Source organism: Euleptes europaea, chromosome 5, assembly GCF_029931775.1.
Source record: "Euleptes europaea isolate rEulEur1 chromosome 5, rEulEur1.hap1, whole genome shotgun sequence".
NCBI classification, from domain to species: Eukaryota; Metazoa; Chordata; class Lepidosauria; order Squamata; family Sphaerodactylidae; genus Euleptes; species Euleptes europaea.
In genome coordinates, this window is record NC_079316.1 from 101,831,632 (window position 1) to 101,846,594 (window position 14,963).

The 14,963-nt window shown below is 47.3% G+C and overlaps 1 protein-coding gene across 1 annotated transcript in view; it reads left to right on the top strand.

Moving 5' to 3' along the window:
* LDB3 (LIM domain binding 3) overlaps positions 1-5,973 on the top strand; it is a 140,780-nt gene extending 134,807 nt beyond the window's left edge. The window contains exon 10 of the mRNA XM_056850284.1: positions 5,723-5,973. Coding sequence (XP_056706262.1) covers positions 5,723-5,819 — 97 coding nt within the window. The 3' untranslated portion in view covers positions 5,820-5,973. The remainder of the gene's footprint in view (positions 1-5,722) is intronic.
* Positions 5,974-14,963: the final 8,990 nt, after the last annotated feature.

The window sequence follows — 14,963 nt, forward strand, 5'->3', positions numbered from 1 at the left end:
GCTGTCCCATCGGTTTTCAGGTTCAGAAGTTCAGCGTTGCTGAGGACTGGCAGAAAGAGCTGATTGGCAGGCTGGTGCCTCAAAGTCTGGGGGCTCCCTTCATATTTCGGGTGCATAGCATTATGTCCATGCAAATTAGCTTACAAACTGATGAAAAAGGCTTAAATGCAAGAGAAATAAGGCACAGAAAACATTTCTTTTGGTGGCAAATGACATCCTGTGAACAGTCCTTTATTATAGTAATCAAAAATCTGATTTCAAGAGATGGTCACGGTGCAGGGAAACGAAGCCACTACTTGGGGCGACCTTCTTTTTGAAAACAGGTTTTCATGGGGAGGCGTGTTTATGATATTAGAGCCAGCCAGAGTCTCAACCACGGCGGCTGTTCTGAAGGAGACTGCTCATCCGTGCATGTGAGGAAGTCTCCTTTGGGAGCCTGGTGGGGTGAGCAGCTGTTGAAGCCAGTTCTTTTTAGTCGTAGGGTATATCCCTCTGGACAGGACTGGGTGAGCCCCATCTTTTAAATAACCCTTATGTTTGATCCAGATTAACCCACTGAATGGTGATGGTTGGCTCTGATTAGACGACCCCTACCTCAAAAGGGCCCCAACTATGGGACCCTAGCAAAACCAGTCAAAGATTTTAAAAAATGGGAGAAAGCACAGAGCCATGCATCTGAGCAAAGGCAAATATTGAACCCCAAAAAGCCGAATAATTATTTGGCTTTTTGAGGAATCGCCTATTCGGCTTTGGGCAGATTCCCAGGTTTGGGTATTTGGTCTACCCAAAACCCAAATATTGCCGAAACAGCTAATTTCGGGTTTATTTTCAGTTTGAGTATATCGATATGCACAACCCTAACTTTAACTGATCCTCACAGTCTCTTAGAAGTGTCAAACTTCTACCAGCAAGGCCTGTCATGGGCAACACAAGCAATAACCAATCCTTTTTCAGTACCAACCTCCTTCTTCTAAACTCAAGTGATCCCCCCCCCAATTCCTTTTAAACTCTGTGTTTAAACTAAACTTCTCATTCTGTCATACTTCTGCCTAGGAAGCTATAAACTAAGAGGGACACCCTTCCCAAATAACCATGTGTTTTTTTATATTCACTAGCAAATATTCTTTAAAAAGCTGATTTCTACTGTTCATGCTATTTGTTGTTTGTGCTTCCTTTGGCTGGGACAGAAACCAAGGCCCTGTTCATGCATTACTTTGAAACTGGGTTCTTTTTGATCCTGGTATTGTTTTTCTAACTCAGGAGCTATAATTCACAACCTGCTTTCTGGTTACTGAAAGTTAACTCTGCAACTGTCTGTCAGGGTTGGACTTTGTAGTTGACGTCTGCAGGTTAACATAGTGAGACTTGCTTCAGAGTATGCATAGAATCAGGTTGCGCTGTGTGTGTTTATCTTTAGGAATGGTGGGTTGGAATGAGACAAGCTTGCTGAATGTTCATTCTATGCTTTGCATCTGAGGTGTTCATTTAAAGACCTCCATAAGACCATTAAGCAGAGAGCCTTAAATGACACCAGTATACCACTAACTCCTTTTAAAGGAGTTCACAGATAGTTTTCTATATAGCTGGGGTATCAAACATATGGCCCCCAAGCAGTACCTGGCCCCTTGAGAATTCTTATCCGGCCTGTGAGCCAGCTGAGGCAGCCACCCCACCACTCTTGATCTGGGCTGGCAAGGCATGGCCCGACCAAGTGGCATTTATGTCATATCCAACCCTCATAAAATTGGGTTTGACAGTCCTGCTATGAAGCTTTTCCTTGGCCAACTAAGGGCAAGGCGACATCATGTGTTACAGCACCGTTCTGTTGGTCACCTGCATGCAAGGGGAGCATTAGCTGGAAGAGATGCAGGCAGGCCACCAGCAAGACTTGATTGCTACCTGCCGCTAGCATCTGACCAGAACAAGGACCCAGGAGAAAGTCGATGGAAACTGTTGGGATGGTAACCAGGGGAAATGATGGCAGCAAAACTGGACTAAAAGGAAAGGAAGTAGCAGACAGACAAGCAACAGGTCTAGGATAATCTGAGCCTTTTGTTAGCTTTGGCTGAGATGTCAGGTAATGAGTTGGATCCAACAATCTACGAGGGCAGAATCAGGAGTGTTTCCCACACTCCACCCCCCAACAGTCCTTCCCAGCCCCAGAGAAGTTGATCCCCAGAATTGTGGACTAGTAGTCAGGATGGAGAAGGGATAGGATTGCTGACCCTTGACTGCAAACCCCAGGAGACTAGGGGGAGTGGAGACTCACTGGAACAGTGTCCTGTCACTTCATGACATTACCATAGAGCTTTGAGTGAATCCTAGAATGTCCCGTATGACAGTGATGCCATCTCCAGTTACATGGACGGAAATGACATCATGACATCATGGGATACTGTTCCGATCCCCTCGTTTTCTCCTCCCCCTCCATGGCTCACCAGAGCAAGGACAGGCAATGGAGGAGGGAGCTCATATGGCAACCCTAGGAAGGAGTGGAATTGTCCTCTCCTCCATCTTTCATCAGCCCAGCCCTGCTGATGGAAAAGGCAGGAAGGGCAATTTTGCCTGCATTCCCCACCCCGCTGTAGCCCTTGTGACCTGCATGGCTATCAGTACATATGAATCCCATGACCCCAGGAATCAATCTTCCTTTGTTTGGAAATGATTGCTGGGATGACGAGAGCACAGGAAAGATCTGTGACCAGCAGCACTTTCTGTTTACTGATCACTAGATCCAACTCAATGGGTGTTGTAGACCCACTCCATTTCTCCATAGTTCCTGTCGAGCCTTCTTGTTGAACCTCCTCCCTGCCTTCTCTTATCTGGGCGTCATGGAGACATCGTAATGATTCTGGGCAATTATGTCCAGGGATCTCTCCCTCCCCTTCTATGACAGAAGCCATTTTTCCCATGGAGTTTTTGCCCAAATACCAGTGTCACCACTGTAGGCTGGTGATGTGGTGACATCACTTTTGGTGCATGCCGAAAGCAACGCCACTGGGTCGCCAGTGATGAGGCAACACTCCTGGTGAGCCCCTCCCACCAGTTGACAGATCCCCCTTGGCCACCGGTGGGGGCTAGGGTTGCCACATCCAGGTTGGGAAATTCCTGGAGATTTGGGGGTGGAGCCTGGGAAGGACAGGGACCTCAGTGGGGTAAAATGCCACAAAGTCCACCCTCCGCGTCCATTTTCTCCAGGCAAACTGATCTGTGTAGTCTGGAGATGAGCTGTAATTCCAGGGGATCCCCAGGTCTCACCTGGAGGCTGGCATCCCTACTGGCAACTCTACTTCAGTCCAGTATTTTTCATATAATATCAAACATCTAGGGTTGGCTGTATTTGGGATAGACATTTCTGGGGGCAGAGAACCTTCCTTCAGACTTTATTTCCCAACTCTTATTTCTTTTTAATGGTAAAAATTATGGCAAGTCCATTAATTTAAGAAGCATTATGCTCTACCCTGACAGAACCCTGCCTGAGGAAAGCAGAACTTATGAACAGGGTCTCTCGTTTGTTTATTTTGTTGCCCTATCTAATGCTGCATTAACACAAGAATATATTGGGGCTTACATTTTGACCTCCAGGGATGCATGCCTAGAAAAAAGAGCTTGCTAATCAGTGAGAGAAAAACCCAAAATGAAAGATCACAAGATGCATTTGTTTCATATAATCCTTTCTCTCCTTCTTTCTCATTCACTCATCCCCTTTCACTTTTTGAACTCCATATCAGGGTCCCCGTCCATTTTGGGCCTGCGGGTGCAGTTGGAATTTTGAAAGGGGGTGGTAAGTGCCATCCCAAAATGGCTGCCACAGGAAGTGGAACCAAACCCAAAATGGCTTCCTTACACTTCCTGGGATGATGCAAACCACACACTAAAGTGCGTACCAGTCCTCTTGGTCTTCCAGTGGAAAACCCTTTCATTTGAATGAAGGCAGTCAATAACAACAATGGCCCACCCACTTTCTGAAAAACTTGGCAAGTACTAAGGGATGTGCTGGCGGGTGCCATGGCGCCCATGGGCAGCACGTTGGGGAACCCTGCTCTATGCTGTGTCAACAGACATCGTCCAGAAAAGAGCAACCCACAGAACTATAAGCAGATTCTGAATATCCATCAACTGTGTGGAAAAGAGAACTAAGAATCCAATAAAAGGAAAGAATCATCATCTGGCAAAATTATGCCTCTGGAGGGACGGCCTGCTATAAAGAATGAAGCAGCCTTCCAAAAGTGGCAGATTTGCTGTGCGATCCTAAACAGAGATACGCCCTTTTAAACCCATTGACTTCAGTGGATTTAGAAGAATGCAACTCTTCTTAGGACTGCACTGTTGGGGTATCATTCAAGGTAAAGGTAGTCCCCGGTGCAAGCACTGGATCATTCCTGACCCATGGGGTGATGTCACATCCCGACGTTTACTAGGCAGACTATGTTTACAGGGTGGTTTGCCAGTGCCTTCCCCAGCCACCTAGACTTTACCCCCAGCAAGCTGGGTATTCATTTTACCGACCTCGGAAGGATGGAAGGCTGAGTCAACCTTGAGCCGGCTACCTGAACCCGACTTCTGTCAGGATCAAACTCAGGTCATGAGCAGAGCTTGGACTGCAGCACTTCAGCTTACCACTCTGCGCCACGGGGCTCTTGGGGTATCATTAAAGGTAATGGTAGTACCCTGTGCAAGCACCGGGTCATTCCTGACCCATGGGGTGATGTCACATCCCGACATTTTCTAGGCATACTTTGTTTACGGGGTGGTTTGCCATTGCCTTCCCCAGACATCTTCCCTTTACCCCCAGCAAGCTGGGTACTCATTTTATCAACCTCGGAAGGATGGAAGGCTGAGTCAACCTTGAGCCGGCTACCTGAAACTGACTTCCGTCGGGATCGAACTCAGGTTGTGAGCAGAGCTTGGACTGCAGTACTGCAGCTTACCACTCTGCACCACCGGGCTCCTGGGGTATCATTAGAGAGTGGTAAATTATAATACATTGATAATGCAATCCTATGCAGATTTGCTCCAGTCTGTCCTTGGAATCACGGTGTTTAAACTGGAGTCAATCTGTGTAGCGTTGGATGGATCGTCAGTGAATTTGCGCTTTCAATGCAGGAGGGGTGCTGTTTGCGTTTTCTGTCTCAGGCACCAAACATCTTGGGCCAAACTTGTGCCTGTAAGATTAACAAGAAGTCATACTAGTTCTAGCCGCTATAATTTGTTCACTGCCTTCTGATTAACAGCTGAAGAAAATCTACATTTAACAGTTAGTCAAACGTGTGTTTGATGTAACTACAGACAAATATAAGCTGACTTAGATGCTGGAATGCTGAAAAGATTTGCTTTCGTTCTTGCAGCGCGATAACACATTTGCTGGGAGTTTGCTGGCAGGAAAATGGCGAGGCAATACTAAGGGTTCCTAGCAAAAGCAGCCCTGTCAACAACAATCAAACCGAGACCAAAGGACAGACATTTGGGTTACATAAAACCAAACGTTTGAAAATGAGAAATGATCTTGATTTTTTTTCCTCCAAAATGCTAATTTTGTCCCTACCCCACTTTTTTTGGGGGTATCAATTTTTGAGGCAACTTCAATCCAAATAAATTGCCATTGCCCTGCTTGAGAGACCAGGGAGTAGTGGCCACGATCCCTAACCCCTCTCTTTCTTCCTCCTTTTCTCTCTCTCTTTCTTTCTCCCCCCCCTCCTCTGTCTCTTTCTCCATGCCACAGGGAAAGGTTTGAAACGGAACGTAACAGCCCACGTTTCGCCAAATTGCGCAACTGGCACCACGGCCTCTCGGCGCAAATCCTTAATGTCACAAGTTAAAAGTCCTGTGCGCAGTAAACAAAGGGGCAAGACACACGTACTCTGAAGGATAAGCTGTTGTCCTGAGTTAGCACCTAGGAGCATCCCATATTTTGAAATGCTGAAGGAGTAACACTGGTTTTCTCCCCCTTCCCACAAGTGCTTGTCTTTTTTTCCTGTTACTAGCCGGGTTTCCCTCCCTGTTCTGTAAGGGCACTTTCACACATCTTGAATAATGCACTTTCAAGTCACTTTCAACGCACTTTGCAGCTGGATTTTACTGTGTGAAACGGCAAAATCCACTTGCACATTATCATTAAAATCCATTGAAAGTGGATTGAAAGTGGATTTTCAGGATGCGTGAAAGTACTCTTCTTCATTGTAAAATGGATATGGTTTGGTTGGCCTTAGACATATCACCAGTAGCTTTAAAATACTGACTTGGCTTAGTAATTGTAATTTCTTTCATTTATCTAGTAAGGCTATAAAATGGAGAGACTGGTAGGATTCTCTGGGCAGCATATAGATAGATATATTTATATAAATTTCTGCAGGCTGTTGTTACAGATTAAATACTGTTGGAAGTTAGAAAGGAAAATGTTTTGTGCCCTAGGGCTTGGGTTTGCCAAATAAGCAGACTTCTTTGTTGGCATAGTTCAATGATGTCATTTTAGAGAAGGCATTTTGGTGTCCTGGGTCTATTTATTTATTTTTCTGGTACGTGGTCTGTATTTTAAGAGTAACGGCTAAATTTTTTGCCTTTGAAGCCTGACTCTTGCTATGAACATATAAGTGTGGGTGGTGGTAGCTCAGGAACTCGAGAAGCAAAAGGCACAGGATGGTATCTTGTAAAGTTGATCTAGAAGAAATGAGAATATATGAGCATTTGTGTGCTGCATATTTAAAAGCATGGCATAATTTTAGACAAAGCTTTGCCTCTCCTGTATTGCTGTTGCTGTAAAACCCACTTTTCTCTGTATATAGCAGTGTGGTTTACTTGAAATAAAGATTCTGAAAACAGATGTACTTACGTGCCTTTTTACCTTAAGTATTTTTGCTTCATAAAATCAAAATGATCTTTTTCTAGAAATGGAGGTCCTGCCTTCTTTCTACCTATTCATAATTGCAAAAGTCCTGATGTATCTTCAGAACATTAAAAAATAGAGCCCAACAAATAATAATAGTAATATTGTGGATGGGGAGAAAGTGTTATAATTGGTTGTATGAAAGTTTTCTGAAGGTGCATCTAGATTTTGGCTCGTAATCCACACAGAGTTATACATACTAAAGCCTGTTCACTCCAATCCAGTATTGGTGCTACATGTGTGCAGAACAAGGATTTTGCATGCTTAACCCCTATTGGAAGAAGAAACGTCACACAAATAGATGCTGCACATGTGTAGCTCCAATAAGAAAATCAGCAACTGGTCCAAACAGCTGTCAGGGAAAGGAGTGTAGGCTTAGATTAGCGGTACCATCCTATCCAGAGTTACTCCAGTCTAAGCCATTCAGTGGGTGTCCTCTGGAGAAAATGGCAGCTTCAAGGGGCAGGCTCTGTGGTATACCATAGAGTCTGGGGAAGCCCTTCCTCAGGTACTGCCCCCAAATCTCTAGGAATTTCTCAAGCCAGAGTTACAACCCTACCCCACTCAAGAAGTGGTACAGTACATTCCACTGTTTCATTCATATTTAATTCTGTTTCCTGTGTGGGCCAGACCTTCATATCAGGGTGGGTAAGGGCAGGGAGGAAATTATGATTAGGGTTCCAACCTCCAGGTACGAGCTGGAGATCTCCAGCCGATAGAGATCAGTTCACCTGGAGAAAATGGCCACTTTGGCAATTGGACTCTATGGCATGGAAGTCCCTCCCCTCCCTAAACCCCGCCCACCTCAGGCTTCCCCCGAAAAATCTCCAGGTATTTCCCAACCCAGAGCTGGCAACCCTAATTATGATGTCAATCTAATATATCCTAACACTGAATCAAACTAAGATCCCTAACGCTGAATCAAGCAAGGGGATGCAGATGCTATTTGCATGGGCACCGGCATTTATAAATTTCTGGGCATATGTAAACCACTGACTTAAACAGGATTAATAGTTATTCCCCCTCCCTAGGAAACAACAGCTCTGTGCTGAGGGGAAGGAGTCTGACAGAGACTTCTCAGCACCCTCTCCCAAGCACAGATTCAGTTCCAAGCATTTTTTGAGGGAACCCATCATAGTTACACTGGTATCCACTATCAAGTCACAGTAGTGTCGAATAGGAGTAGATCATTCGTTTACCATGATGACGGTCGAGTAAAAGTGTTAACGGACTCCATTGTAAAGCATTGTGTTTAAAGTGAGATGAGGTGACAATCTGTGGGAACTGGTCTGTAATGGCTCCTTCACACAAGCAAGTCATTCCCTTGAAGTTCTGCCCATCATGGGACAACTATGCTTCTGGCCCTAGGTGTCTAACATTTCTGGTTCAAGAGTCAGGTTCAGTCAGTAAAGAAGTGAGCTGTGGCTCACGAAAGCTCATTCCCTGCCAGAAAATATTTTGGTTAGTCTTTAAGGTGCTACTGGACTCTTGCTCTTTTCTACTAGGTTCAGTCAGTAAATAGTTTTCGTTCCATCAGATTAGGTGTTCAGACTTGGCCATCTAACATATGACATTCTGTCAGAAAAACAGTTTAGAATGGAGAATTGCTTGTTGACCTCCGCACTTGCTCACTTCTTTTCTCACAACTCTGAATCGCTTCCTTTTTTCTTCTCCTGTGATGTGAGGAACTGCATTTGTTTTCATTATTTCATATCATTCTTTCTCTTTTTGACTTTTACAACTCCCCTGCCGTCATCATTTGGTCGCTCCCTTGAAACTTAGAGGTCACCTTGAGGATTTCTACAGGATTTTCACATTTGCTTCTCCCCACTGGGAATTTACAAAGTGGTAACTTCACACAGCCTGCACAAAACCACTCCATGAATGTGGTCACCTGTACCACCCTGCCAAGTGGTGAGGAGATTCAGACCATCCATCTCCTTCCCTGAGGTTCTGCTTAAGAGCCGAAGGGTAGTAAAATTCTCTTTGTCTCATGGCAGGATGATGCAAGTACCAGCATCTACAGTTGTTACATACATACTGTGTAAATGACCACTTGATAAATGGTAATCAGCATTATAAGCACATAAGACCCATCATCTTGGGGAAACTATGTGAATACAAGATCACATAGTTTACCAAGTGGTCGCATGCACGCTGTGGTAAGTTACAGAATGAGTTCCTGAGTTCACCCAGGGTTACGGACCAATGAGGGGCCCATGGAATTGGATAGAGCAACATACATTTGTCATTCCAACTAACATAAGGTCAGCAAAGCTCAAAATCAGCTGGCAAGTCTGTTGTCAGCTGGCGAGGCAGTTTAAACACATAATAATAGCTATGTGGGAACTTATCACCATTCGGCTTAGTTCCAAGTGGACCTTGCCACGTGGTGATGCCAAAAGTTAGTTTGGAATAGGAGAAACCAGGTGTCTGAATCAAATCCATCCTTAGTTACCATAACTATCAGGGTTGGGGTCCCCCCCCAATAACTGTAGAGGCCTAATGCTGCTAGAAGCCTAATCTTTGGTCTTGTCTTTGGTCTGGATCATTTTGCTTTATCCTGCTGTAAATTTGGCTACTTTGGAAATAAACCACGCTTCTGATTTTTCAAGCTGAATGGGTGTGATAGTTTATTCCAGTGGTCTTGCATGCCCTTCGGTTCTCACAATGTCATCTTTAACACTTCTTTTTATTCACAGACTGCTCCTTCAGCATGCACGCACACACACAATTCCCCCCCAGCACGACTGCAGTCTTCGACTGCTCTGCATATGACTTGGAAGTGGGTTGGTAATTCAGTTTATTGTAGCTGTTCTACAGGGGATGGAAATCATTGGTCAGGATTGCCCCTTCCAGATCGCAAGTCTCAGGCATAGCTGAGATGGGTGCTCTGACCCTTAGGTGGACGATTGCCCGTTTCAGCGGCAGTTTTAAGAAAGGGATTCGTGTGGCCACACAAAGTGATGGAGTTTTGATGCTTGTGATTCTGCAGACTATGTGGAATTGGTTTTTGAACTCTTGTCACAAGGTTCAGAATGAAGACTGGAGCAGTGCACCTAGCCCATGCATAGCAGTGGGGCTTTGGGAAAGACAAAAAAATCCACAGGTGCGCTTTCTTGCATCCCACAGTTGTCATGATGGGAGAAACTCGTGCCCTGGTGACTTTTGACTGGATCATACTCTAAGTTGAAAATCCTTTAAAGCAAGAGGGGGATTAAATTAAGTTGGCCTCTGTGGTATTTCATCAAATTGCTTATATTTAATTTGTGTACCAGAACTCCCTAAGGGAAGTTCTATTCCTTATGTGCCCATTTTGCCAAGCAAAGAGCCACTCCAGCCACAGGGAGCCCACGAATGTAAATTGCTACACACATGTTCAATGTACTAGAGACTATGAGTTAGAAATTATTCACGGGTGGGCTTTTAGGTTAAGAGACGCAGCTCTCCGTAGCCCTGGCTACTGTGTACCACTTAAACAATTGTTTCCAGTCAGTGTGTTGGAAGTGCTTGGTGTTTGCAAAAGTATATTGTCTACCTTATCAACCTTATCTACCTTACCTTTACTGAACCTGAAACTACCCGCTGCTTTAAGCCCTGACAGAGGGGGGGGGGAACCCCACAGGGTACCTAGGGTTGCTAGCCTCTGGGTGGTTGTCTCGTCCAGCGCCTGGAGCTCGGCCCCCAGGCCCCTTTTGAGTAGTGACAACAGAACTCTTAATGTCCAAAATATTACATCTTTATTATTTCTTCACATAAATGCATAAGGATTAATCTCTCAACTCACACATCGCTGAACAAGAAGTAGATGCAGAACATATCTAGAGTCTGTGAAAAAACAGATGAATTGGGAGCCTCCTTCCTCTTCTGACTCAGTCTTGGTAGAACAAAGGATTTCAATTTACCCGGGCCAGAAGGAATTGTGGGAAGAAGAAGCTCTGATAGCCAATTAGCGTGCAGTTCAGACACATCTGACCTAGTGTTGGTCTGGACTACATTTCCCATGATTCTAAGTCTTAAAGGGCTAACTACTACAAACATTTTCTATGTAACGTTTCGCGTTCTGCTGGGGCAGCACACTCCCCGCCTGGAATTCTTATGAATTCCACTAACTGCATGCATACTATGGTTAATATAACAAGTCTAACTGGGATTATACAATACTACACACAACTAGGTTCCATATCCAAATAACATGCACACGGTCTAACAGGATTCACCGGAATTATTCTTTGGCGCACAAAAGCACCACTTCAGTGACTGGTCTGGGAAGAGTCTTGGCGCCATCTGGCTTGATGACGCGTACTTCGACCTTGCGAACTCGCCCATCTGCGCTTGGTATGGCCTTCTCTACAAGTCCCATAGGCCATGCATTCCGAGGAGCTTCCTTGTCTTTCAACAGGACCACATCTCCCTCGTGTAGATCAGGTGTAGAGGTTTTCCACTTGTGGCGGCCTTGCAGAAGTGGGAGGTATTCTTGTCGCCATCGCTTCCAGAAGGTGTCAGCTAGCACCTGAACCTGTCGCCATTGCTGCTTGTGCAAGTCTTTAGCGACAAAGTCCCCTGGGGGTGCTGGCCAGTCTCCAGTCTTCTGCGTCAGCAAGGTGGCTGGTGTCAGTACCGTTGGGTGGTCAGGATCTGAGGAAACCGGAACCAAGGGTCTGGCGTTGATGATGGCAGCAACCTCTGCCAGAAGAGTAGTTAGGACTTCGTGGGAGAGTGACTGAGTTCCCATCAGCATGGAATCTAGGATGCGACGTGCTACTCCTATCATGCGTTCCCATACACCTCCCATGTGGGATGCATGGGGTGGGTTGAATGTCCATGTACAGTCCTGGGAGATCAAGTAGGAGCTGAGGGCTGGATCAAAGTCTGCAGTCCCTCGTATCCCCAGCTCTCTGCAGGCTCCCACGAAGTTTGTGCCACGGTCGGAACGGAGCATCTTGATAGGTCCGCGCACAGCGAAGAATTGTCTGAGGGCATTAATGAAGCTGGAACCATCCAAGGACTCGACCACTTCAATATGGACAGCTCGTATGCTCAGGCACGTGAAAAGCACTGCCCATCGCTTGTTACAAGCTTGTCCTCCTCTCGTCCTGTGTGCAACTATGTTCCAGGGTCCGAAGATGTCAAGCCCTACGTTGGTGAAGGGAGGGTCCATGCTGAGTCGATCCGCTGGCAAGTCTGCCATCAGCTGGTGCTGATGCTTCCCTCTGAGTTTGCGACACTTTACGCACTGGCTAATGATGGCTGCTATGCATCGTTTCGCGCCCACAATCCATAGTCCAGCCGCTCTGACGGCGCCTTCTGTGAAATGCCGTCCCTGGTGGTGGACTGATTCATGATAATACTTCACCAAAAGGATGGTGATATGCTGCCGTGCTGGAAGGACGATGGGGTTCTTTACTGTTGAAGCTAGGTCCGCTCTGTTCAAACGCCCACCCACTTTCAACAGCTCGTCGTCGAGGTAAACATTTAACTTAACGAGGGTGCTGGTCTTCGGGATTGCTCTCCTGCTCTCAAGGCACCTGATTTCCTCTGAGTAGGCCTGATGCTGTATGCTTGACAGAATCAGCCATTCTGCGTGGTGTCGTTCGTCTGGTGACACTGTCTCAGAGTTTCTGTGGCAGACAAAGTGGATCAGGCGGGCTACTCCCCGAACGAGCGCTGCCCAGGTGGAGTAGCGGTGGAAACGTTGTGTCCCTAACTGGAGTCCTGTCCTCGCTTCAGTCCGCATGCAGGAAACTTCGGGCCTCACGTCAGTATCCTGATCTGGGGCTAAGAGGTCATACCTCGTCTCGGGCCGGTCGGGCTGCCTGGGTGTTCGAAAGGGGAGTGGTGCGACCCAACTTCCTTCCTTATTCTTTTCGAGGTCTGACTCCATCAGCTTCAGGAACTGTTTGTCTTCAATGGGCAAGGCTGGCTCATTGTCGCCCTTGGTCACCTGGAATACTGTGGAGCCTAAGGTATAGAGACTTTTCTCAGTGATTGTGAAATGATCCGGGCATGGCTTCCCATGAGGAGCACGGCCATTGTCCAGGATGTTCGTGGCAAAGATGCTGACGGTGGCTGGGGTTTGGAGGCGGTCCACACACACGTTCCCCATGATAACCCATCCCAGTTCCAACTTCTGAGCATGCGGAGAGCCGGGAGGACCTCTGACTTGTTCGTGGCATAAGAACATGTCAGAACAATCCATTCCCAGCAACAGCAGGATTTGCGCTTCGGGGTCCAGGTCAGGTATGTGGTCAGCAATAGGCCGCAGATGAGGGTGGCAGAGTGCGACATCTGGTGTGGGAATCTGTCCGCGGTCATTTGGTAGCGCATCACATTCTAATAGCGTTGGGAGATGGAACTGAGCACCACTTTCCAGTGCTTCAATCTGGAATCCACTGGCTGTCCTCCCCGCCGTGAGCTGGACACCAGCACACGTTTTGAGGGTGTACTGTATCTCGTCACCATCCAGGTGGAAGAGCTGGAAGAATGCAGGACTGGCTAGCGAATGATTACTTTGCCCATCGAGCACCACATACATCTTCACAGCCTCGTCAGGGCGTTCCGTGGGGAAAACTCTAGCAAGGCACACTTGATGACAGGTTCTCTGCTTCGTTGGAGCACCACAGATACGAGTACACTGGGTGCTAACAGCATTGTCCTGAGTAGGGGCAGTAGTCACTGGCGTCGCCATTGCAGGGAGACCCGTTGCAGGCTCCAGTGATGCCTGTGTGGTGGTGCTCATCATAGGGTGTTGTGACAAGATGAGGTCAGCATGAAGAGCTGTGGGATGCTTGTTGCTGCCACAGGCCGAACACAGAATGCTGATTGGACAGTCCCTAGCCAAGTGGTCCTTAGACTCGCAGCACTTGTAACACAATCTGTATTCCTTCACCAGAGCCTTCCGCTCGTCCAGCCCTTTCTGCCCGAACTCTCTGCACTTATTGAGCGAATGTGGCTTCTTGTGCAGTGGGCAGAAAGCTCCCACAGGCCTCTCCGTCTTAGGTCGCAGCGTGGCAGCTGAGACTTCCGTCTTCTGCACAGAGATAGTGGCCTTGACTTTCGTGTCTCTGGACGCCAACTTCTCTTCATGAGCTTCGCCGTAGAGTTTATCCAAACCAGTGTGAGGGTCAGTCCTGTCTCTCGCTGTCCTCCTAATGAAGTCAACGAGAAATGAAAAGGGGGGGTAGGTATTATTGTTGTTCACCTTGAAGGTAGCCACTTCTGTGCCCCACTTCTCTCGCAGCAAGAGAGGCAGCTTGTCAATAATCCTGTCCTGTCCGCTGAATTGATCCAAACACACGAGACCGGACAGCTGTGGATTCTTCTTGGCCGCCTCCACCTCCAGCAGGACATCCAGTAGGTCCCATAGTTTGGGAGTGTCTTTCAAAGTCAGTTTAGGGAAGTCCTTCAGTTTCCGCATGAAAACGTTTTCGATGTCTGTAGGTCTGCCATAGCGTTCGTCAAGCCTTTGCCACACTGTCCTGAGTGCCATTTCAGGGTTCTCGACGTGCGCTGCATAGAGTCGCTTGGCTGCATCCGAAGAAGCTGGCCCCAGCCATGCGATCAAGAGCGTTAACTCCTCATCTGCTCGCAATCCCATCTCCCCTGTGACCCTCTGGTAGATGACCTTCCACAAGAAGTAGTCCTCCACGCGATCTGTGAACTTCTGCACACCCTGCTCGGACAAATTCTTCCTGAGATTGCGTGATCCCAGGTAGCTGCCACTGTACTGGGCGAGGCGGGTAGGGTCTGGGAGTGGAACGGCATGAATGAGCTGTGTGGGATACTGAGCAGTGAGCCAAGTCGCAGGAAAGGCAGGTGACTGGAGTGGCTGAGCTGCGGGCCCAGCAGATGGTTGGGGTGCAGGAACAGTGGGAGCAAACATTGCAGTATTTGGATTCAAAGCCCATTGGCTGATATCTGCCTTGCGTTCGGACCCACCTGGTACGCCGATGAGAGCTTTCTGTTCTGCAGGTGACTGGAGCGGCTGAGCTGCAGGAACGACAGGTGACTTGAGTGGCTGAGCTGCAGGAGCAGCGGATGACTGGGGTGCGGGAGCGGTGAGTTGGCTGATGTCCACTGG